The sequence below is a fragment of the Oncorhynchus keta genome, chromosome 4 (genome assembly GCF_023373465.1).
Source record: "Oncorhynchus keta strain PuntledgeMale-10-30-2019 chromosome 4, Oket_V2, whole genome shotgun sequence".
NCBI lineage: Eukaryota > Metazoa > Chordata > Actinopteri > Salmoniformes > Salmonidae > Oncorhynchus > Oncorhynchus keta.
The window spans coordinates 54,517,705-54,542,563 of record NC_068424.1 but is presented as its reverse complement, the minus strand read 5'-3'; the positions used below and the strand labels follow the sequence as shown (position 1 = coordinate 54,542,563).

The window sequence follows — 24,859 nt, the reverse complement described above, 5'->3', positions numbered from 1 at the left end:
ACATGACAGCCCACTTGGAGTTTGCCAAAAGGCACCCAAAGGACTGTAAGACCATGAGAAACAAGATTCTCTGGTCTGATAAAACCAAGATTGGCCTGAATGCCAAGCGTCACGACAGGAGGAAAGCTGGCACTATCCCTACAGTAAAGCATGGTGGTGGCAACATCATGCTGTGGGGATGTTTTTCAGCTGCAGGGACTGGGAGACTAGTCAGGATCGAGGGGAAAGATGAACAGTGCAAAGTACAGAGAAATCCTTGATGAAAGCCTACTCCAGAGCGCTCAGGACCTCAGACTGGGGTGAAGGTTCACCTTACAACAGATCAACGACCCTAAGCACACAGCCAAGACAACGCAGGAGTGGCTTTGGGACAAGTCTCAATGACCTTGAGTGACCTAGCCAGAGGCCGGACTTGAACCCAATCGAACATCTCTGAAGAGACCTGAAAATAGCTGTGCAGCGATGCTCCCCATCCAACCTGACAGAGCTTGAGAGGATCTGCAGAGAAAAATGTGAGAATCTCCCGAAATACAGGTGTGCCAAGCTTGTAGCGTCATATCCAAGAAGGCTCAATGCTGTAATCGCTGCTAAAGTTGCTTTTTAACAAGGTACTGAGTATAGGGTCTGAATACTTAAATAACTGATATCAGTTTTTAATAAATTAGGACAATTTTCTAAAAACCTGTTTTTGCTTTATCACTGTGGGGTATTGTGTGCAGATGGGGGGAAATCTAATGAATTTTAGAATAAGGCTGTAACATAACAATGTGGAAAAAGTCAAGGGGTCTGAATACTTTCCGAAGGCACTATATATAGGAGTATTGGCTTAGTAGTGCAGCCACTGAGTCAGAAAAAAAGCATTTGCTCATTCATTCCTTCATATCAAAACACACTGTTTATTTATTTCGGCCAGAGTAGGTTACTTACTAAAATCTACTCATACAGTAACTTTATGTAGTATGTGCATTAAATCAGAGACAGACAACAGAGTATAAATCAGGGAGATGGGAAGAATAAGAGCGACGGGACAGATGTGGGTTCCAGTCTGGGGCGGGAAGTGTGAGAGAATGTATTAATTGTTTTTGTTGATATAAACTGAACAAAAATATAAACGCAACGTGTAAAGTGTTGGTCCTATGTTTCATGAGCTGAAATAAAAGATCCCAGAAACTTTCCATATGCAAAAGAATCTTATTCTCAATGTTGTGCACAAATTTGCTTACATCCCTGTTAGTGAGCATTTATCCTTTGCCAAGATAATCCATCCATCTGACAGGTGTGGCATATTAAGAAGCTGATTAAACAACATGATCTGGGGACAATAAGGCCAATCTAAAATGTGCAGTTTTGTCACACAACACAATGTTACAGATGTCTCCAGTTGAGGGAGCATTGGAATGCTGACTGCAGGAATGTCCACCATAGCTGTTCCCAGAGAATGTAATGTTAATGTCAAAGAATGTAATGTAAATTTCTCCACCATAAGCTGCCTCCAACGTCGTTTTAGAGAATTTGGCAGTACGTCCAACCGGCCTCACAACCGCAGACCACATTGTGAACCACGCCAGCCCAGGACCTCTGGCTTCTTCACCTGCGGCATGGTCTGAGACCAGCCACCCGGACAGCTGATGAAACTGTGGGTTTGCACAACTGAAGAATTTCTGCAAACTGTCAGAAACAGTCTCAGTGAAGCTCGTTGTCCTCACCAGGGTCTCAACCTGACTGCAATTCGGAGTCGTAACCGACTTCAGTGGGAAAATGCTCACCTTCGATGGCCAGTGGCACGTTGGAGAAGTGTGCTCTTCATGGATGAATCCCAGTTTGAACTGTACCGGGCAGATGACAGACAGCATGTATGGCTTGTGTGGGTGAGAAGTTTGCTGATTTCAACATTGTGAACAGAGTGCCCCATGGTGACGGTGGGGTTATGGTATGCGCAGACATAAGCTACGGACAACAAACACAATTGCATTTTATCGATGGCAATTTGAATGTGCAGAGATACCGTGACGAGATCCTGGAGGCCCATTGTCGTGCAATTCATCTACCACCATCACTTCATGTTTCAGCATGATAATGCACGGCCCCATGTCACATGGATCTGAACACAATTCCTGGAAGCTAAAAATGTCCCAGTTCTTCCATGGCCTGCATATTCACCAGACATGTCACCCATTGAGCATGTTTGGGATGCTCTGGATCGACATTGTCGACAGCATGTTCCAGTTCCCGCCAATATGCAGCAACTTCGCACAGCCATTGAAGAGGAGTGGGACAACATTCCACAAGCCACAATCAACAGCCTGATCAACTCTATGCAAAGGAGGATTTGCACTGTTTGAGGCAAATGGTGGTCACACCAGATACTGGCTAGTTTTTTGATCCACACCACGCCCTACTTAAAAAAAAAAAATCTGTGACCAACAGATGTATATCTGCATTCCCAGTCATGTGAAATCCATAGATTAAGGCATAATGGATTTATTTCAATTGACTGATTTCCTTATATGAACTATAACTCAGTAAAATCTTAGAAATTGTTGCATGTTGCGTTTATATTTTTGTTCACTGTATATGATTATTTTTGCTCAAAAACGTTGTTAATTTATGTAATACTTCATATACTTTGCTTTGGCCACAGTGGCAACAACCCATTTATGCCAATAAAGCATATATGGAATTGAATGAGAACAAGAATGAGAGAATGCTGAAGAAAAATAAAGAACCTAAAGCCCCACTGGCCACCGGTGAGTTTGGGTGTCAGAGTGTCAGCGTCCCTGCCTGCTCTGGGTGTGTGACCATGTGTCTGCGCAGGTTGCTGGGGTTGTTGAAAGAGGCTCCACAGTGGGAGCAGCTGTAGGGTTTCTCCCCAGAGTGGGTCCTCAGATGGATGGTCAGGCTGCCATTCTGGGTGAAACCCTTCCCACACAGGGAGCACATGTAAGGTTTCTCCCCTGTATGAATACGCATGTGGACCCTCAGTGTCGTCTTGTTGACAAACGAGTTCCCACAGAGGTTGCATATGACAGGCTTCTCTCCTGTGTGGACCGCTCTGTGGCGGATCAAGTCAAGCCGGCGAGAGAAGCGCTTCCCACAGTCGCTACAGAATAACGGCTTGGTACCATGGGGGACATGGTGGCGCTGGAACTGGTTTACAAGACTAGGGCGCCTCACAGTCACACTCCCTGTTACCATGGTTGTTGTTGGGGTCGTTGGGGTGGTTTCTAGGGAAGCTACCTGTACGATTTTCAGACCCCGTCCTCCTGTATCCCCTCTCGGCAGACTCCCTCTGTCACTCTGCAAGCCCCTCATTTGGGGGTTGCCTTGCAGTGGTTCCCCAATAGAATGAGTGTTCAGCTGTATCTGATGGCAGATTGTGTGGTTCGGCAGCAGACCAGAGTGTGAGGGCAAACTCTGAGGTAGTTCTGGGGCTCTGAAGAAAGGGTAGTTCTCAGTACTGGTCACGCTGCACAGCGCTCCTTCACCTTGACCATGACCGTGAGGGTCATTCATGCTGTATGGTCCCTCATCGTGACCTAGTCTCTGGGTGGCATGTTCCGGCTGTGGTGTCACCATGGTAACATTCTCACCACAAATATCGTCATGACCTACAGGAAACAAAACGATAATATCATCTGGTAGTTATCTGGCTGTCAATTGTCTATATACCATCCCATCATTTTCTTCCTTCTCTTCTTCGTCCTCTACACACCTGCATCTGGCCCACATCCTCCAAAGTCATCGTCAGGACCCTCCTCATCTTTTATCAAGATGACATCTGGACTCTCCACATCTGCACACTGAACCATAAACACACACATTTACACAGACATGTAAATATTTCTAGAGTAGTAGTAGCCTATGTCAGAAATGTGTGATGAGTTAATATTGCCACTCACCTCTTTTTTGACTGTGGATGGTATCTCCTCTTCCCCTATTGTAATTGGGGCATCATCCCTGCTGTAAATGGATGTCTGGTGCTCAGGTGTCTTATCTATGAGGGAGAGCAAAGGTCAAAAACCATTCCTCTTCCAACATATTATGTTCAATTGACTGGAGGGTATTCATTAGTCGGATTCAGTTGCAAAACCTGTTGTCCTAGAGAAAACAGTTTACTTTAGGAAGCAAATGGAAGAAAACTGAACAAAACGAGAAGGGTCCAAACTAAATTTGGCCAATATAAACGGTTGTTTATGTTGCAAAATGTTTTTCGTTTGAAGTAAACGGAATCCAACGGAATCCACCCAGAGATGATGAGGCGATGCAAGAGGGATAACTTGGCCCAAAATCTGTATTTTCCAGCAGGTGGCGATTTTTTCTCACCAAGCGAAGTCTTTGTATGGAGGTGAATGAAAGTGTCGAATTTGGTTAACAATTTTTTTTTTCTTATTTGCTATGTGTGGCTTATTTGATCGAATATAAGTGTTGTAATGACTCGGTTGTTTGGAGTGTACGAATATAAGTAGGTCACGTGACATCCCGGCAACTTTGAGAAAAAACACTTTATATCAGAGTTGTGCCTGGTCGTCACTAGTTACCTCAGACAAAGTCCTAAACCCCGCCCATTTCTACAACCTATCTTCTTAAAATGTTATTTTAAACCAACCCCTAACCAAATGTATAACATTAAATTAAGACCAAATAGCAAATGTTTGTTTTCATGAATTTTTATGATGTAGCCTTTTTTGATTTAGTGACTTTGTGCCCGTTGTTCACATGCGTATCTGCCCTCTCGTTGGCTAGAACGGTCCCACCTGACAGAGTCTCCTCCCGAATGCCTTCCATTTTTTAAGACGTTTTGTTAGACCGGCCACTCGAGTCTCTGGTTAATATAATGGATCATCTGTGATACACCCATGTCTCCCAGATAGCAGTGTGAGAGCCTCAACCAACCTGCGAGTTTCCCCCGAGGCCTGCATAAAGTTCTGCTGAAAGAAAAGCGACTGCCCCGCGGTGTACTCGCCCTTTGTAGTCGCAGGGTGAAAAGCTCGTTCTTCATCACCTTCATCCTCATTTTCAGAGCTTCGTTTTCTTTGTAGCTGCGAGAAATCTCCAACTGCAAATCAGCCGAGCTTTCGGAAAATAGTTGACTTATCTCGTCAACGGCTGCTCTAGCAAGCACGTCCATTATCGAGGCAAGTTGTGTCTGTACAGACAGATGAGCCTGCATGTTTGTTGACATCGATAGCTGGCGAGATTAACGAAAGAGGGAGAAATTGGAAAAGATCAGACAAACTGTGACGCGTCTGTCTGTGTACACAAAACGACTTCCGGTGAATAACGCAGCTCACCGTAATTATACGAAGATGTCCGCTGACTTTTTTGGGAGTAGCAAATATGGTGTACTAAATCACCACAGGATCGTTGGAATGAAAGATCATTGATTAGTGACATTGGTGGGGAAAGTACTCAATTGTCATATTTGAGTAAAAGATAACTTAATAGAAAATGACTGAAGTGATAGTCATCCAGTAAAATACTACATGAGTTAAAGTCTAAAAGCATCTGGTTTTAAATGTACTGTGGTGGAAAAGGTACGCAATTGTCATACTTGAGTAAAAGTAAAAAGTAAATGCTATACAACAAATTCCTTGTATTAAGAAAACCAGACTGCACGATGTTCTTGTTTTTTTTTATTTTACAGACAGCCATGGGCACACTCCATCATCCCAACACAATTTACAAACACAGCATTTGTGTTTAGTGAGTCCGCCAGATCAGAGGCATTTGGGATGAAAACGTATTATTTTGGCAGGTGTGATTTTAAACCAAACCCTAAACACACTGCTAACCTTATGCCTAACCTTAAATTGAGACCAATTTTTACGATATAGCCATTTTGACTTTTTGCCGTGACAACTGTACAGTCGTGGCCAAAAGTTTAGACAATGACACAAATATTAATTTTCACAAAGTCTGCTGCCTCAGTGTCTTTAGAATTTTTTTTGTCAGATATTACTATGGAATACTGAAGTATAATTACAAGCATTTCATATGTGTCAAAGGCGTTTATTGACAATTACATGAAGTTGATGCAAAGAGTCAATATTTGCAGTGTTGATCCTTCTTTTTCAAGACCTCTGCAATCTGCACTGGCATGTCAATTAACTCCTGGGCAACATCCTGACTGATGGCAGCCCATTCTTGCATAATCAATGCTTGGAGTTTGTCAGAATTTGTGGGTTTTTGTTTATCCACCCGCCTCTTGAGGATTGACCACAAGTTCTCAATGAGATTAAGGTCTGGGGAGTTTCCTGGCCATGGACCCAAAATATCAATGTTTTGTTCCCCAAGCCATTTAGTTATCACTTTTGATACTGTTGTTCATCAGCAAACTGTTCCTGGATGGTTGGGAGAAGTTGCTCTCGGAGGATGAGTTGGTACCATTCTTTATTCAATGGCTGTGTTCTTCGGCAAAATTGTGAGTGAGCCCACTCCCTTGGCTGAGAAGAAACCCCACACATGAATGGTCTCAGGATGCTTTACTGTTGGCATGACACAGGACTGATGGTAGCGCTCACTTGTCTTCTCCGGACAAGCTTTTTATCCAGATGACCCAAACAATCGGAAAGGGGATTCATCAGAGAAAATGACTTTACCCCCGTCATCAGCAGTCCAATCCCTGTACCTTTTGCAGAATATCAGTCTGTCCCTGATGTTTTTCCTGGAGAGAAGTGGCTTCTTTGCTGCCCTTCTTGACACCAGGCCATCCTCCAAAAGTCTTTGCCTCACTGTGCTTGCAGATGCACTCACACCTGCCTGCTGCCATTCCCGATCAAGCTCTGTACTGATGGTGCCCCGATCGCGCAGCTGAATCAACTTTAGGAGACGGTTCTTGTGCTTGCTGGACTTTCTTGGGCACCCTGAAGCCTTCTTCACAACAATTGAACCGCTCTTCTTGAAGAGCGACCTAAAACAACAATATAGCAAGGTCAGATGATGTCAAACCTTCTTGACTTCTTTTCAACTTGTTAAGTGCCGTATGTTAAGTGTGTTTTGTCCTATATTTATATATATTTTATTTTTAATCCCAGCCTCTGTCCCTGCAGGAGGCCATTTGCCTTTTGGTAGGCCATTATTGTAAATAAGAATATGTTCTTAACTGACTTGCCTAGTTAAATAAAGGTTCAATAAAAATAATACATCCGCATACAAACATGGTCTCTTTCTTGAGTAAGGCGGGTGTTTCAGTCTAGCTCAGTGCTTTCTGTGGTGGTAGTGGCAGCCAGCGAAAATACAGAGTTTAGGCATTGGTAATCTTCTCTAGTTGCGCCGTGATTGGCTCAATCACTCATGGGGACACTATGTCTCCGCAGAATCTACAGGGAGAGCTAGGCAATTCAAGCCCCTTTGGGTGCTGCCACAGATTTACATTAGAAGTAGCGGTCCATGAAGGCTCAATGTCATTGGCCACACAAAATTACGTCAAATCATATTTTTCTAAAGTAGCTTTGATTGGACTGTTCATGTCAACGTCATACTTTCACAATCTTAGCTAGCAAATTAGACAAGCAGTCATTATCATGAATCACATCAACAATCTCCTGGCAAATCCTTTTCATATGAAGATAAATTATAGATAATACTTATCAGCGCTCATCGGCCATTGGACATAAACATTACACAACAAGCCGAAAGTCACAAATGTAATAATGAATGGTTTTGAAGGAATCAATGGCTAACTGCAAGCGTCACAAAGCAATCACTATTTTCCTTCCCTTGCCTGCTATTAGGTGGAGAGGGTGTGTGGTCCAAGTCTGGGTTTAAGGATTTAAAACATCTGTCTGAAAGGGTCTATTTTCCAAGTTTAAAAGGATAAACATTCACATGCAACACCATGGACCAGAAAAGGTTGAATACAATGGCCATGCTGTCAATCTGGCATGATTTCTGCTGCGGTCAAGACAACTGGGAACTCGGAAAAAAAACTAGCTCCGACTGGGAAAATAGGTTTTGAACGGTCATCCAACTCGGGAACTCAGGCCTCTTTCTAGAGCTCCGACCTGAAGATCACTGACGTCATGATTCAACCTTGTTTTTTCAGAGTTCTCAGTTGTCTTGAAAGCACCATAAATCCAGAGAATGACTAAGTTTGCACACAAGGACCACAGCTCAACATTCAAGTTAGCACAGCATAACTTTTTTATTTAAGTAGGCAAGTCAGTTATAAACAAACTCTTATTTACAATGACAGGCTAGTGGGTTAATTGCCTTGTCTGTCTACAATTATTTTCTCAGTGGTTTAACTGCCTTGTCTGGCCCCACGGGTAGAACAACAGTTTTTTACCTTGTCAGCTTGGGGATTCGATCCAGCAACCTATCAATTACCGGCCTAACGCTCTAACCACTAGGCTACCTGCCGCCATAAGAACAGTCCAAAAATGTACTGTATGCTGCTGCATAAATTGTGTCATATGCCAGGGAGATATGTATCCTGTAGCTAAGAAAGTAATACTAAGTGTATGTTGTGTAGTAAGCTGTTAATAGTCCATGTGCCTCACCTTAAGAATTTGGAATCTGTCCCCCTCAGAATTTAGCCTACTGTTCTGACTTGGTGGTGCACAGAAATGTATTCATCGAATATTGTAAGCTCCTTCATTGTCTGCTTATATGCCCACGTTATTTGTCCTATGTTTCTGATTTGATGTACAGAATACTGTAAGAACAGCCCATGTTCAGCCCAAAAGTGCTGAAAAAATGGTTATATCAACTACTCGCTCATTAATGTCTTAATCGAAATTACGGCTTGCCTCGTATCCACGCATCGTTCCCTTAAACCATAGTTTGTACAATTATTATATTGCTTATATAGGTATATCTCATTCGTATCTTAGAATTTTAGTCAATGTTGGAATTATTTCATTCTTTTGCTTACTTTGTGTATTATAATTAGCTCATGTTCTTTTCTTCACGAGGTGGAGATACTATTTGATGTTGTTTGGTCTGTAACCATGTTTGCCAGTGACAATCTCTTCCCATTCATATATATTTTTGTTAAACAAAAAGTTAAGTAATAGACCCTGTTATTCCAGTTGATATTTCAAGGGTTGTAATGTTAGCGCAATGTGTGTCCGTATATTGTCTATAAAAGTGGATCCTCGTGATTGTATTTTCCTTACTTTTTTAGACCACATAGGCCTAATAAAACAATCAAATGTTGTGTAGTGGTTTTGCTGGCATGCACCTAAAAAACTTGGTTGAGTTGCCCCATCAAGATTTACATGTTAAAATCGCCACTGACAAGGACAGACGACTCTTCTCCTTCCTGCCATTAACCACACGATTCATCAAGCGTACATTGACCACTCCAGGAATCTCATTTAACATTTCAATGTCAACTTCTTCCAAAACTCAAGAAATGACTAATTTAATAGGTGCCCTGCGCTGTAGCTCAAAGCACAACACACGATAATCTCCAAATTGAGAGAGATCCATGTAATTCCAGTTGATACTTCTCGTGATCTTCACAGATTTGACTTTTACTTTGCTTTCTCCACCACTTTGGATATTTTCATTGGATTCACCAAGTCGTGTGTACATAATCCCAGAAAACGTACTCCTACCAGATACGATGGGGAATCATCAACACTTTGTTTTCTTTTTAATATGAATTTAGCTTATTTTCCCATTCAACATTTCCAATGCCATCCAATTCAAGCTCCATCTTCCAGCATCTCTTATTAACCAGACCATCATCCTTTTCAGTAGAAAGTGCAAATATATACAACAAATACACAACTTTAAATTCTTAAATGTCAGGTTGTATGATATATTGCCACAAATCTAATGCAGATTGATGCTATATTCCATCTTTATACAAAAATTTCTGAAAAAACGTATACACTTCTATTTTTGCAATTTGAATTAGATTTATCAAAAACTCATATGCCAACATGGGGAAACTTAGTCAGTTGTCCAACCAAATGCATTCAACCGAAATGTGTCTTCTGCAATTAACCCAACCTCTCTGAATCAGAGAGGTGAACTGCCTTAATCGACATCCATGTCATCGGCACCTGTGAATTAGTTGTTGTTAGCAGACTTTTTCGCCTTACCGGCTCGGGGATTCAGAACAGCAACCTTTCGGTTACTGGCCCAATGCTCTTTGCCTAGCGACCATAGATTGCTGTTTATGTATCTAGTCATGTATATTTTGATAATCATTATCACTAGAATTGCTAGCATATCTGACGTTAGCTAGCTAGTGGCAACTAACGTTAGCCTACCTCAATACAACTCGGATTTGGCTTGGCAGCACGATAACATTAAAAAAAGAAGGCAAATAATTAGTAGGAAAACCGTTTGTCATGATTATGATGTTGCCAGATTGACTTCAGATGCAGTATAACTTTAGCCAGCTAACTAAGATTGAGGGGACCACCATATTTTAACATTAGCATTGCTAGCTATTTTTGATGAACTTTGTTAGTGTGATGGAACATTTTATGTTGGTGCTTTTCTATTTATACATTTCTGTGTTCTATGTTTGTGCTTTTCAGGTGACTGATTGAAAGAACCCTCACTATCAGTATCTGCAATTTGGCAGTACGCCCAGACCCTTATTTGGAGAACAAAAGATCTCAGTTTCAAGGTCTCAGCTTAGAGAGAAGAAGCCTCGTGAGGTATTGGTCTGTCACATGAATGAAGCAAACGTTAATGATTAATTCATTTTGATTAAGCTAAATCATGCAAATATGACTTTTGTGCGGTATATAAGAGAACTAATGGGACTGCCCCGTGAGAGACTTCAGACCGGTACTTTATGCATCTAAGTTTGACTGTGACCTCTCCAGCTTGCTGACAATAAAGAGTGCTTAATTTAATATTGACTTTGAGTGTCCTGTGTAAGAATATCCACAACAATTTGTTGTCATGAACTGGATCAGTGATTCCACCTGTGGAGCATCCCAGGGAAGGTCTGCGAGGGAGACACCGGTGCCACATTCCCGGGTGGGAAAGAATAAAGGAATTTCCCGTCTGACCAAAGACGACGTGAACCCGCCCAGACCAGACTTTTACTGAGAGCTGCCCGGGGGAAGATACCAGATCCGCGAACTTCTCAGGGACATGTCTTCTGAATTCCAGTAAGTCAATTAATGTAATTCAGGTGAGCAATGCATTAAAAGGTACCCATAGTCTTATTGAGAGAAGGATATTCACTTGTTTTATGAGAAGACTAGAGCGAGGAAGTAACTGCACCATGGAAAGCCCCGCTGACAGCTGTCTTTATATAAGGGCACAGGGCGAGACCCAGATGCAGACAAAGGAGGCAGATGGTTAGAGTCTCTGATATTTATCAGTATCCAAGGGGCAGGCAAGAGAATTGTCATGGACAGGCAAGAAGATCATAACAAGGTCAGAGTCCGGACAGGCAAGGGTCATAACCCGGGAGGACTAGCAAAAGAAAGATAAGAAAAAGCAGGAGCACGGGAAAAACATGCTGGTTGACTTGACAAGATGAACTGGCACAGAGAGACAGGAAACACAGGGATAAATACACCGGGGAAAATAAGCGACACCTGGAGGGCGTGAGACTGGAGGCATTTATAAGAAACGTCTATGTGGTCTGCAGCCCCTACAAATAACACAAGGTATTTTTGAATACGTGGTGTTATTAAATATGTACAGGAGATACATATGGTGCATAGAAAGTAACAACAAGAGAATCGTTGAAGATGTACATGGGTAATAAGGAAGATTACCGATTGTGTTTGGGAATAGTACTAAGCAAATGTGGATGTGAAAGTTGTGTGATTGTGAGATATGGTATATTAAGCTGTTTGAAATTTGGCTGATTTAAATTTTGATACTAAATGGATTGAAATTATTACTATTTAAGATTGGAATTTGGATAATAAGGTTGACATTTTTATATTAAGCTGATTGATTGAAATTTGTATACAAAGCTGATAGAAATTTGGATAACAAGATCAAAATATGGATAATAATCTGATTGAAAATTGCATAATAAGAGATTGAAATGTAACAAAACAATTCTGAGTGAATGAGGTAGAGGATGACGTCTCAGAAATCTCATACATATCATGCCTCATAGGATAACATGTCTCGATTAGTAACGAGGATAACATGATAACATGTCTCATTGGAGATACCATGATTACACGTCTCATTAGTAACGAGGGTACATGACCTTAGATTACATGAGGATAGCATGACTCATCAGTAGAGCTATAAATTCTCAGACAACCCAAAGATTCCTTGATGCCCTTCCAGACTCCCTCTGCCTACCCAAGGATGCCACAGGACAAAAATCAGTTAACCACCTTACTGAAGAACTCAATTTAACCTTGTGCAATACCCTAGATGCAGTCGCACCCCTAAAAACTAAAAACATTTGTCATAAGAAACTAGCTCCATGGTATAAAGAAAATACCAGAGCTCTGAAGCAAGCTTCCAAAAAATTGGAACGGAAATGGCGCCACACCAAACTGGAAGTCTTCCTACTAGCTTGGAAAGACTGTACCGTGCAGTATCGAAGAGCCCTCACTGCTGCTCGATCATCCTATTTTTCCAACTTAATTGAGGAAAATAAGAACAATCCAAAGTTTATTTTTGATATTGTCGCAAAGCTAACTAAAAAGCAGCATTCCCCAAGAGAGGATGGCTTTCACTTCAGCAGTGATGAATTCATGAACTTCTTTGAGGAAAATATCATGATCATAAGAAAGCAAATTACAGACTCCTCTTTAAATCTGCATATTCCTCCAAAGCTCAGTTGTCCTGAGTCAGCCTCCAGTATTTATGCTGCAGTAGTATATGTGTCGGGGGGCTACGGTCAGTCTGTTATATCTGGAGTATTTCTCTTGTCTTATCCGGTGTCCTGTGTGAATTTAAGTATGCTCTCTCTAAGTCTGAGCCCTAGTAGGACCATGCCTCCTGACTACCTGGCGTGATGACTCCTTGCTGTCCCCAGTCCATCTGCCTGCGGTATGGAACCCTCACATGTTCACCGGATGTGCAACCTGTACCAGACCTGCTGTTTTCAACTCTCTAGAGACACCAGGAGCGGTAGAGATACTCTCAATGATCGGCTATGAAAAGCCAACAGACATTTACTCCTGAGGTGCTGACCTGTTGCACCCATGACAACTACTGTGATTATTATTATTTGACCATGCTGGTCATTTATGAACATTTGAACATCTTGGCCATGTTCTGTTATAATCTCCACCCGGCACAGCCAGAAGAGGACTGACCACCCCTCATAGCCTGGTTCCTCTCTAGGTTTCTTCCTTGGTTCTGGCCTTTCTAGGGAGTTTTTCCTAGCCACCGTACTTCTACACCTGCATTGCTTGCTGTTTGGGGTTTTAAGCTGAGTTTCTGTACAGCTGTCACGCCCTGGTCTTAGTATTTTGTGTTTTCTTTATTATTTTGGTCAGGCCAGGGTGTGACATGGGTTATTTATGTGGTGTGTTTTGTCTTGGGGTTTTTGTAGCTCATGGGATTGTGGTTAGTGGGGTTGTTTAGAATAGTCTATGGCTGCCTGGAGTGGTTCTCAATCAGAGGCAGGTGTTTAGTCATTGTCTCTGATTGGGAACCATATTTAGGTAGCATGTTTGGTGTTGTGTTTTTACGGTTGATTGTATTGCGTATTGGTCCGCCTCTCCTTCGACGGAAGAATCCCGTTACAGAATCACCCACCACAACAGGACCAAGCGGCGTGGTGACAGGCAGCGGCAGCAGGAGCAGCGCGAGGAGTACTGGACATGGGAGGATGAGTTGGATGGAAAAGGACCCTGGGCTCAGCCTGGAGAATATCGCCGCCCCAAAGAAGAGCTGGAGGCGGAGAAAGCGGAGAGGCGCTGGTATGAGGAGGCAGCAAGGCGACGCGGATGGAAGCCCGAGAGTCAGCCCCAAAAATGTCTTTGGGGGAGGCACACAGGGAGTATGGCGACGCCAGGTAGGAGACCTGCGCCAACTTCCTGTGCTTACCGGGGGGCTAGAGAGACTGGGCAGGCACCGTGTTATGCGGTGGAGCGCACGGTGTCTTCAGTGTGGGTGCATAGCCCGGTGCGGTACATACCAGCTCCTCGTATCGGCCGGGCTAGAGTAAGCATCGAGCCAAGTGTCATGAAGCCGACTCTACACATCGGTGTCCCCAGTTCGCCTGCATAGCCCAGTGCGGGCTATTCCACCTCGCCGCACTGGCAGGGCGACCGGGAGCATTCAACCAGGTAAGGTTGGGCAGGCTCGGTGCTCAAGAGCTCCAGTGCGCCAGCACGGTCCGATCTATCCAGTACCACCTCCACGCACCAGCCCTCCGGTGGCAGCTCCCCGCACCAGGCTTCCTGTGCGTGTCCTCGGCCCAGTACCACCAGTGCCAGCACCACGCACCAGGCCTACAGTGCGCTTCGCCTGTCCAGCGCTGCCAGAGCCTTCCTCCTCTCCAGCGCTGCCGGAGTCTCCCCCTGTTCAGCGCTGTCGGAGCCTTCCTCCTCTACAGCGCTGCCGGAGTCTCCCGCCTGTTCAGCGCTGCCAGAGCTGTCAGTCTGCAAGGAGCTGTCAGTCTGCAAGGAGCTGCCAGTCTGCAAGGAGCTGCCAGTCTGCAAGGAGCCGCCAGAGCTGCCCATCTGCAAGGAGCCGCCAGAGCCGCCAGTCTGCAAGGAGCCGCCAGAGCCGCCAGTCTGCAAGGAGCCGCCAGAGCCGCCAGTCTGCAAGGAGCCGCCAGAGCCGCCAGTCTGCAAGGAGCCGCCAGAGCCGCCAGTCTGCAAGGAGCCGCCAGAGCCGCCAGTCTGCAAGGAGCCGCCAGAGCCGCCAGTCTGCAAGGAGCAGCCAGAGCCGCCAGTCAGCATGGAGCAGCCAGAGCCACCAGTCAGCATGGAGCAGCCAGAGCAGTCAGTCTGCCAGGATCTTCCAGATCCGCCATTCAGCCAGGATCTGCCAGAACCACCAGTCAGCCAGGATTTGCCAGAACCACCAGCCAGCCAGGATCTGCCAGAGCCATCAACTTGCCAGAGCCAACAACCTGCCAGAGCCATCAACCTGCCTGAGCTTCCCCTCAGTCCTGACTTTCCCCTCAGTCCCGAGCTGTCCCGAGCTACCTCAGTCCCGAGCGGTCCCTCAGTCCGGAGCTGCCCCTCAGTCCAGTGGGGCCCTTGGTTAGGTTTACTAGGCCAAGGTTGGCGGCGAGGGTTGCCAATTTAAGGATGTGGTGCATGCGGACTAAGACTTTGTTGAAGTGGGGTCCACGTCCCGCGCCGGAGCCGCCACCGTGGACAGACGCCCACCCGGACCCTCCCCTATGGGTTTAGGTGTTCGGCCGGGAGTCCGCACCTTGGGGGGGGGGGGTTCTGTCACGCACTGGTCTTAGTATTTTCTTTATTATTTTGGTCAGGCCAGGGTGTGACATGGGTTATTTATGTGGTGTGTTTTGTCTTGGGGTTTTTGTAGGTCATGGGATTGTGGTTAGTGGGGTTGTTTAGAATAGTCTATGGCTGCCTGGAGTGGTTCTCAATCAGAGGCAGGTGTTTATCGTTGTCTCTGATTGGGAACCATATTTAGGCAGCCATATTCTTTGAGTGTTTCGTGGGTGATTGTTCCTGTCTCTGTGTTAGTTTGCACCACAATAGGCTGTTTAGGTTTTCACGTTACGTTTATTGTTTTGTATTGTTCGTGTTGATCTTTTATTAAACATGTATCATAATAACCACGCTGCATTTTGGTCCGATCCCTGCTACACCTCCTCTTCAGAGGAAGAGGAGAAAGAAAACCGTAACAACAGCACTTTGAGATATCAGCTGATGTAAGAAGGGCTATATAAAGGAGAAATTACTATTCCTATTCCTATTCTTTTCAATAGAACACTAGAGTGAATCTTCAAACCCCTGTATGAATAGAACACTGTAGAGGAGGAATTTGTGATGTAACACAAATGTATAATGGGCTACTAGAGATAAAGCAACATAATATTGAGTATAATGTGTTACTAGAGATCTGAGGAAGTAACAATATCTATTTTTGACCAACTTTGCTAGTAACAGTCATGGCAACATTGCCATCTCTCTTAAGTAAATGTTGACGGCATCATATTGCAAAGTTGTTTCCTACAAATTATTGGCCTACTTCAGAATTGTCATAGTATTTCCATGCCACTACATTTGTGTAATTTAGACGAAACAGTCACATTAGACTCCAAGGTGCCACCCATGTCTAGGGCACAAATAAATATTGGATGCAGCTATGGTGGTACAAGCTAACTCATGTCTGACTAAAACAGTGTACTAACTAGCAGCAACAAACTCACACCAACCCAGGGCCATATCAAAACACATCACAGTTAGTTGCATAGTGTAACGGCGTCACCGGCCTGAATCTAATCAAATCTGGAGGCAGTCAGTCTGTAAAGCATAGAATTAGTTTACAAACGAGATTATGTTATTTCTCGAGCTACAGTATGTTTATAATTGAGGGATGATGACAATCATTGACCCTGTTTTTCTGTTAAACAAACTGCACAGTTAGGTGCCAGACTGATGCTCTGGTCTTGAACGGATGCCGGGACCTACCAGAAGGAGCAAAGGTGGGTATCATAACATGTCCAGCAATGTGATTGCAATGGTTTAGCAACCTCCAAAAATAATTTCATTCACTGTTCAATATTTTCACAGCTTGTCAGGCAAGACCTCAGAATAAAAGTGTGCCATGCAACACAAGGACCCTTGTGACATCTCTATTGTTGCCAGAGTCAAGATCGATTCTTATGAAAAGAACATGAGGTCTCTGATACCCTAGTTAAGGCCCTGATGACACAGATGGCTTCATCAACAACAACAGGCACATTGTGTTCTATGAAATGTGAAAAGTTTTATAAAAATATACCCGGCTTGATAAAATAGTTGGCTAATTCCTCAGCCAACCAGATACAGCTAGTAGATGTATTTTGGTTGTGAAGTGCGTTAGCAAAAAGCTTGGTCCTTTCTTTAGAACAAAATGCAATTTACCACTTGGCTGTCTACTATATCACCCTGTCACAGGCCCTCCCAGTCAACACCACTTTATAAGATTGCCTGCTGCAGTTGTTCAAGAGATGTCCAGTTTGCAGCCGAACATGCAGCATAGAGAAGACCAGGAAGGGGGCCGTCATCAGCTTCGTGCAGACATGCCCTCACTGTGAGCATTCCTATGAATGGATTAGTCAGCCACATATTGGCGAGTATCCGGCCAGCAACCTTCACCTGTCAGTGGCAACAGCTTTCACAGGCTCATCATTGGTACAAATACAGAAGGTAACCCACTTCATTACTTTGATACATTTGAGAATCCAATTGTGAAACATAATGTATGTAAACTGACATTATTTGTTGCTTATTTTCTGCTTCTTAGATGCATTTAATAATGTCCATGGGCTCTGGCAAAAACCTCACCTCCAGCCTCACCTCTTGTCTGCTCACCGACAGTCGTCGATGGTAGCGTAGGTAATATCTGACACACAAACATATACTACAGTGCCTTTGGAAAGTATTCAGACCACTTGCCTTTTTCCACATTTTGTTACGTTCTAGCCTTATTCTAAAATGGGTTAAATAAAAAATAATCCTCAGCAATCTACACACAATACCCCATAATGACAAAGCGAAAACAGGTTTTTAGAAATGTTTTCAAATTTATAAAAAAAAAAAGTAAAATACCTCATTTACATAAGTATCCATGTAATGTTGGCTTCACTTGGCTTTCCATACAAATCCTTCCATTAAAAAAGGAACGTGGTTTTCAGTCACTTTCTCATTGTAAAAACAACGATGGTGAGATTAATGCTACCGCTATTCATGGATGAATTATCTGTGCCTGCGTTGGCCCCGAAGGCTACAGAACAATTGCATGCATCCAAAGTGGAGTCTTGCAGTCTTGCCAGCACCTAGCTTATCTGGGGTGTAATCATTTGTCCACACAGTTGCAAAAAGGAACGAGAGTTTCTATTGGACAAATTGAGGTGGGTCCATCCACATGTCGTTACATTTGCTTCTGTTTAAGAAATGTTTGCAGCAGAATCGACTTCAGTGCACAACACAACAACTGTCTGTGATCCTTTCTAAAAAAAAATATCCAAGCCATACCATAACTGCTGACCTCTACACAGTCTACATCGTTATCATCATATTAGGGAAGGATCGAACTTTACAGGATTGCTACCTGGAGGAAAATGGGGGAAGGTCATGCTTGTTCAATTTCAGTCATGGGGAGTTTTTTACATGTTTTATCAAGTCCAGCGGAGTAGATTCAGATTCAGATCAACTTTATTATCCCACCAGGGGAAAATTCATTTGGTCATGTGCTTAAAAAGATGGTACATAAAACATAAAGACAGAAACTACACAATATAATTCATGTAATTTATAATTGATTGAATTTCTATATTTCTCAGTGTTTTATGTAAGTTACTTATTAGGCTATATATCGATGCCCGATGCCGCCCCTCATCTCTGATTCTCCGCTGGGCGCGCAATATCAAGTGTGCCTATTGGCTATTTAGTGTGGTCTCAATGAAAAGATCCATAGCAAGCAAAGAGTTGCAAAGAAAAAGCCATATCTCAAACTAGCCAATTAAAAGATTAAGATGGGCAAAAGAACATAGACACTGGACAGAGGAACTCTGCCTAGAAGGCCAGCATCCCAGAGTTGCCTCTTCACTGTTGACGTTGAGACTGGGGTTTTGCGGGTCCTATTTAATGAAGCTGCCAGTTGAGGACTTGTGAGGCATCTGTGTCTCAAATTACACACTCTAATCTACTTGTCCTCTTGCTCAGTTGTGCACCAGGGCCTCCCACTCCTCTTTCTATTCTGGTTAGAGCCAGTTTGCGTTGTTCTGTGAAGGGAGTAGTAAACAGCGTTGTACGAGATCTTCAGTTTCTTGGCAATTTTTCGCATGGAATAGCCTTCATTTCTCAGAACAAAAATAGACTGTGTTTCAGAAGAAAGGACTTTGTTTCTGGCCATTTTGAGCCTGTAATCGAACCCACAAATGCTAATGCTCCAGATACCCAACTAGTCTAAAGAAGGCCAGTTTAATTGCTTATTTAATAAAAACAACAGTTTTCAGCTGTGCTAACATAATTGCAAAAGGGTTTTCTAATGATCAATTAGCCTTTTAAAATGATAAACTTGGATTAGCTAAAACAACGTGCCATTGGAACGCAGGAGTGATGGTTGCTGTTAATGGGCCTCTGTACACCTATGTAGATTCCATAAAAAATCAGCTGTTTCCAACTACAATAGTTATTTACAACATTAACAATGTCCACACTTTATTTCTGATCAATTTGGTGTTATTTTACATTTCAAAGTGACCCCAAACTTTTGAATGGTAGTATACATGGGTGGTCTGTCTGAAGAATAAATCAAAAGAATACATTATAATACACATTGACGTTTAATGTTCCTCTGCGCAAAGTTCCAAAACACAGCATGTTAAATCATTTTTAAAATATCACAACAGGTTACAATTAACACACATTGTTGGAATCTGAGCATAATTCCAAACCTTCACAAAGCCAGCTTTTGAATACACAGTAGTAATGTGTCACTCTTTAAGAAATTATGCTCATATACGCTACACACACAATCGCGTTGAACACTGTAAGACTCTACTTCATGATGTCGCTTAAGTCTTTCTGAATCTCTCTCCTTTGGTCTTTTCAATGTATCTTTAGCGTTAGCTTAAGCCTGCCCTTCAACTAACACTACAACTTCTCTTTTGTCTTTCTCTCCCTCCACCGCTGAGCTCTCTTTCTCTTTCCCATCTTTTCCTTTGTTCTCCCCTCCCACACTCTCCTCCTCTTTCTTCTCTGTAGTGGTTTCTACCTCTCCGTCGGTCATCTTTTCACTCTTCTTTTCCTCTGCTGTGTCCTTCTTCTCCTTTTCTTCCTTGTCCTTCTTCTCCTTCTCTATTTTGGAGAGGTGATGACAGAGAGCCTGGACATAGGTGAACACACACATAGGATCTGGTCTGTTCCCCATCAGGAGCATATCACCAACCTCCAACAGGGGGTAGCAGTCAGCCATGGTCCTGAGAGAGAGAGACAGAGAGAGAGAAAGAGAGAGAGAGAGACAGAGAGAGAGAGGATGATTACTTTACAACACGCACACTCAGACACAAACACACACACACATACAGCTTCGTACTCTGCTGTGTTGAAGGCCAGGGTGAAGTTCTTCTCTCTTTCAGATGCGTTCAGGGCTGAGAAGTCAAAAGCATCTGGGAAGAAGCGATGGATGAGTGCACAGAACGCCAGCCCATCACACCATGAAGATGAGAAGTTCTCTATGGAAACACCCTGGGAAAGAGAGGGTGGCAAGCATGGTTATGGTTCCCCAGATGTCACTTCTTATGTCTCTTGTGCATGACCATGACCATCCCCTCACCTCATAGTTGCGTGTTTTGTTGGCACACCATGAAAGCACTTTCTGTTTGATTGATGCCCCACTTGCCACAGCCATAGATGATCTCTGAAGTTTGAAGTTGCGGACAACCGGTGTCCTTAAAATAAGTCAAAAGACAAATACAACTCTCCCCATTAGAATGTTGTTATATTAATACAGATTATATATTTAATTATACACATTGGACACATTATACATGTCATAACTTACTCAGGTGCATTTTGCTGGAACTTTGCTATGATGTCATTTTTTCTGGACATCCGGGCAGAGCGGGCAGAGTTCCGGGGTCGGATCACAGAGGGGGCTGCAGAGGATGAGGTAGAGGCGGTGGGATTCAAGACACTCTTTCTTTTGGTCTTCCCTTGCTTCTCCACCTCCTTGCTTTTCTCTTTAACCTTTCCTCCTCCCGCCCCTTCCTTTTCTGTTACCGGTTTGCTCTTGTTCTCTGGTGCCTTCCCTCCCTCTCCCTTCCCTTCCTCTCCCTTCACTGCCTCTCCGTCTCCTTTCCCTGCCACTCCCTTCCCTGCCTCTCCCTTCCCTGCCACTCCCTTCCCTGCCTCTCCCTTCCCTGCCACTCCCTTCCCTGCCTCTCCCTTCCCTGCCACTCCCTTCCCTGCCTCTCCCTTCCCTGCCACTCCCTTCCCTGCCTCTCCCTTCCCTGCCTCTCCCTTCCCTGCCTCTCCCTTCCCTGCCACTCCCTTCCCTGCCTCTCCCTTCCCTGCCACTCCCTTCCCTGCCACTCCCTTCCCTGCCTCTCCCTTCCCTGCCTCTCCCATCCCTGCTTCTCCCTTCCCTGCTTCTCCCTTCCCTGCTTCTCCCTTCCCTGCTTCTACCTTCCCTGCCTCTCCCTTCCCTGCCTCTCCCTTCCCTGCCTCTCCCTTCCCTGCTTCTCCCTTCCCTGCTTCTCCCTTCCCTGCCTCTCCCTTCCCTGCCTCTCCCTTCCCTGCCTCTCCCTTCCCTGCCTCTCCCTTCCCTGCCTCTCCCTTCCCTGCCTCTCCCTTCCCTGCCTCTCCCTTCCCTGCCTCTCCCTTCCCTGCCTCTCCCTTCCCTGCCTCTCCCTTCCCTGCCTCTCCCTTCCCTGCCTCTCCCTTCCCTGCCTCTCCCTTCCCTGCCTCTCCCTTCCTTGCCTCTCCCTTCCCTGCCTTTATTTTTCTGTCTGTCCTCTTCTCTTCATCTCCTTTTCTCTTTTCTCTTTCCCCCCCCTTCCCCTCTTTCTTTTCTCCCCCCTTCTCTTTGTCCTCTTTCAGCTCCTCTTTCTTTTTCTCAATCTCTCCATTCTTGACCACCTCTTGCCCCTTTCCATTCTTGTGCACCTCCATCTCACTTTCCCCCTCTCCTTTCACCAATTTGGGGTCTTCTGTTTCTCCGGTGTCTGCACCATGACACGGCCCTTCCTCACCCTTACAAGTCTCTTCACCATTAACCTCATTGGCGTCGGTTACAGGCTGAGACTCCTCTATGTTTTCAATGCTAGCCCCTGTTGCCTGTTCTGGAGTTTTCGCCCTATTAGCCCCTGACTTGACCCTATGACCTTCCACTGTGTCCTCCGCCAGGTGCTCTCTCTTCGGGGGGTCACACTCCTGGACTGGAGCCTCTCTCTCTGTCTGAGAGACAAACCAGATAAGATTACAATTGGCAATTCTGAGCACTTGAGGTAGTTTTGGTTAGGGTTATAGGACATAACTGTTGTCAGAGACCTGATTTTATATCAGTTGTTGAGGGGAGAGACTATGTAAAGTGACATTATACATAGTTAAGTACTAAACTAGGAAATTAGTCTGTTTCACTCTAGGGAATCCCCATAGTTACTTTGGTGCTCATGTAGCCGATGCGAAATGGCTAGTTATTTAGCGGTGGTGCGCGCTAGTGGCGTTTCAATCGGTGACGTCACTCGCCCTGAGACCTTGAAGTAGTGGTTCCCCTTGCTCTGCAAGGGCCGCTGCTTTTGGAGTGATGGGTAACGATGCTTTGAGGGTGACTGTTGCCTGTGTACAGAGCGTCCCTGGTTTGCTCCCAGGTTGGGGCGAGGGGACGGACGTAAAGTCTATACTGTTACACTCAGAACACATGTACAGAGTTGTTTATGGCTGTAATATTACACATGACTATCATAATGTTCCATGACTTTAATAAGTCACAACTGAAACATATTACATGTTTATGTTGTTTTTATGTAATGCAAATATTCAACCTACTTTTAAGATATATAACGTTGCAGATAATACAGTATGTTGGATTTATGTTAGGTCGGTGCACTTGAGGGACTGTCCCAGGTGTCACTCCTGGTCATGTTTCAGGGTAGTGACTCATCAGTGAAAATAGGATGGACGTGTGTGTGTGTGTGTGTGTGTGTGTGTGTGTGTGTGTGTGTGTGTGTGTGTGTGTGTGTGTGTGTGTGTGTGTGTGTGTGTGTGTGTGTGTGTGTGTGTGTGTGTGTGTGTGTGTGTGTGTTGAGAGAGAGAAAGGCTGCAACATTCCTGTGCCAGAATTTGGCACAGGAACAGGTGTTGCCCAGCCATGACCACCACCAACCCCTCCCACTATCTTCGCTCCAAATACTACATTGGACCACATCGCAAATACAACTCTGCCACCTCATGGTAAAGCTACATGGCTGATGTTGTATGTGTTTTTGTTTCTTGAAAAAAGTGTGTATTTGTTTGTCTGTAGGTGGTTGAGGTTTGTCTCTGTATGCATATTGTCTTGGGGTTGTCTGTATCTGTTTTTGGGGTGTGTTTCCTTCATCAACACACACACCTGATTGTTGTTGTTGTCCTCTATCTGGTTGGCTGTTCCATCGTTCCCAGAATCCTCCTGGTGGAGTGATACATCATCCATGGTTTGATGGACTTCCTTTGTCTGTTTGTCCAACTTCTTCTGAAACATCAAGTCAAATCAGACTCTTCCTTTCCAAGGTTATTGAATTGCCCCTGATCATTCAATATCTATGTTCATTCAACGTCCATTCCATCAATCAGTGTAGCCTCAAAGTTCTAGGCAGAAATCTATCTTGCTCTCTCTCTCTCTCTCTCTCTCTCTCTCTCTCTCTCCCTCTCTTTTGCTCTCTTTCTCTCTCTCTCTCTTTACCGCTCTGTCTCTGTCTGTCTATATCTCTCTGTCAGTGCTCTCATGTGTGTGGTTAGTGAGTGTCCCCTGCCCCCCTCCTGCCTTCGCTAGGATTCCAAGTCACTTTATCTGACCTGCAGAACAACACAGGTTCCAGAAATAGAGCTAGTGACATCGGCACAGTCCAACAGCCCGGACAGCTGCATCTGCTCTGGAAACCATGGGGACACAGACACATACACACACAAACATGCATAAGTACACACATGTATACGTGGGTGCAAATACACACATACATAGACAGACAGACACACACAAACACACTCACACACACATACACACTCATATTATATTCTCAAGTCAAGCCCTAGCAAACAGATTTGCATAGTTGGGACTCTACTCAAATTAAATTGAATTCTTACCCTGATCCCAAGGACCCTAATGGCCTATTTAATCTCAAAGTAAATGCAGTCATTCAGATATAAGAGTTAACAGAAATAGTAACAATCAATACAGTTCACAGTTCAACACACATACATGGAGACCAAGACATACAGAGACCAACACTTCCACGTACACATGCAGTGAATCTTTGATGTTGATAAAAGCGTGTGAGTTGAGTGGTAGGAGAGGTGCAGCCCTTACCTTGTGTGGTACCTATAGCCCTCTGGGTTCGCTGTGGTCACTGTGTCCTGCTTTCCCTCTCTCTATTAAGTCAGTGTCCACTTCTGTCTGTCCTGTTTGTCTTAACACCTCACTCTCTTTCTGTTTTTCTGGCTCTCAATACAGTGTTAATAAACTTCAGCGACCAGTGAATCAGTAAGATGTGAATATTCTCTCTCTCTCTCTCTCACTCTCTCTCTCTCTCTCTCTCTCTCCCCCCCCCCTGTCTCTCTCTCAGCAGAATGCTAATGTCCTGTAATGTCCAACCAGATTCATACCGATATACAGTGGGGTCCATAATCAAATAGAAAGTTATATTATTTTATACTAATACAATTGCTCAGAGAAAAATCTAGAAAGGATAAGGGTCAAAAGTATTACTTCAGCACTCTATTCTTGGGAGGGTAACAACACACCCCAACAAATTATGAGATTGGAGAACACGTTGGGAGGGATCTTAGACCATTCCCCCATGCAGAATCTTTCCAGATCTTTGATATCCTTCATCTGCGCTCATGGACTGGCCTTTTCAATTCCATCCACAGGTTTTCAATGGGGTTCCAGTCCGGAGACTAAGATGGCCATTGCAAAATGTTGATTTTATGGTTAACCATTTCTTTGTGGATTTTGATTAGCGATTGGGGTTATTGTCTTGCTGGAAGATCCACTTCCTGATGATTTTTTGTTTTTCATCAGAAATAATTGCTAATTGGTCACAGTTGTAAATGAGAAC

The 24,859-nt window shown here is 44.2% G+C and overlaps 2 protein-coding genes across 5 annotated transcripts; both read right to left on the bottom strand.

Moving 5' to 3' along the window:
* Positions 1-872: 872 nt before the first annotated feature.
* LOC118378211 (zinc finger protein 252-like) lies at positions 873-7,365 on the bottom strand. The gene is made up of 4 exons (XM_035765175.2): positions 4,894-7,365; positions 3,900-3,994; positions 3,713-3,800; positions 873-3,608 (listed from the first exon to the last, which is right to left on the bottom strand). Exons 1-4 carry the CDS (start codon positions 5,180-5,182, stop codon positions 2,761-2,763), a joined length of 1,320 nt encoding a protein of 439 aa, XP_035621068.1. The 5' UTR covers positions 5,183-7,365; the 3' UTR covers positions 873-2,760.
* A 12,003-nt stretch (positions 7,366-19,368) lies between these two features.
* On the bottom strand, positions 19,369-24,320 carry LOC118384034 (uncharacterized). Of its 4 annotated transcripts, none has more exons than XM_052510259.1 (7): positions 24,109-24,320; positions 23,598-23,674; positions 23,155-23,274; positions 20,608-22,001; positions 20,380-20,494; positions 20,140-20,291; positions 19,369-20,023 (listed from the first exon to the last, which is right to left on the bottom strand). In XM_052510259.1, exons 2-7 carry the CDS (start codon positions 23,667-23,669, stop codon positions 19,675-19,677), a joined length of 2,202 nt encoding a protein of 733 aa, XP_052366219.1. In that variant the 5' UTR covers positions 23,670-23,674; positions 24,109-24,320; the 3' UTR covers positions 19,369-19,674. The 4 variants fall into 4 exon arrangements, with proteins under 4 accessions (XP_052366219.1, XP_052366220.1, XP_052366222.1 ...); XM_052510260.1 differs by having other exon boundaries at positions 23,155-23,271; XM_052510262.1 differs by lacking the exon at positions 23,598-23,674.
* Positions 24,321-24,859: the final 539 nt, after the last annotated feature.

Excerpts from the sequence above, each read along its gene's own strand:
- LOC118378211 (XM_035765175.2), bottom strand. The coding sequence starts at position 5,182 with ATGTCAACAAACATGCAGGCTCATCTGTCTGTACAGACACAACTTGCC. Across the intron at positions 3,801-3,899 it reads CATCCACAGTCAAAAAAGAG|TGTGCAGATGTGGAGAGTCC; the intron begins GTGAGTGGCAAT and ends TTTATGGTTCAG. Across the intron at positions 3,609-3,712 it reads AGGATGTGGGCCAGATGCAG|GTCATGACGATATTTGTGGT; the intron begins GTGTGTAGAGGA and ends TGTTTCCTGTAG.
- LOC118384034 (XM_052510259.1), bottom strand. The coding sequence starts at position 23,669 with ATGCAGCTGTCCGGGCTGTTGGACTGTGCCGATGTCACTAGCTCTATT. Across the intron at positions 23,275-23,597 it reads GAACCTGTGTTGTTCTGCAG|AAGAAGTTGGACAAACAGAC; the intron begins GTCAGATAAAGT and ends TTGATGTTTCAG. Across the intron at positions 22,002-23,154 it reads AGGACAACAACAACAATCAG|ACAGAGAGAGAGGCTCCAGT; the intron begins GTGTGTGTGTTG and ends TTTGTCTCTCAG.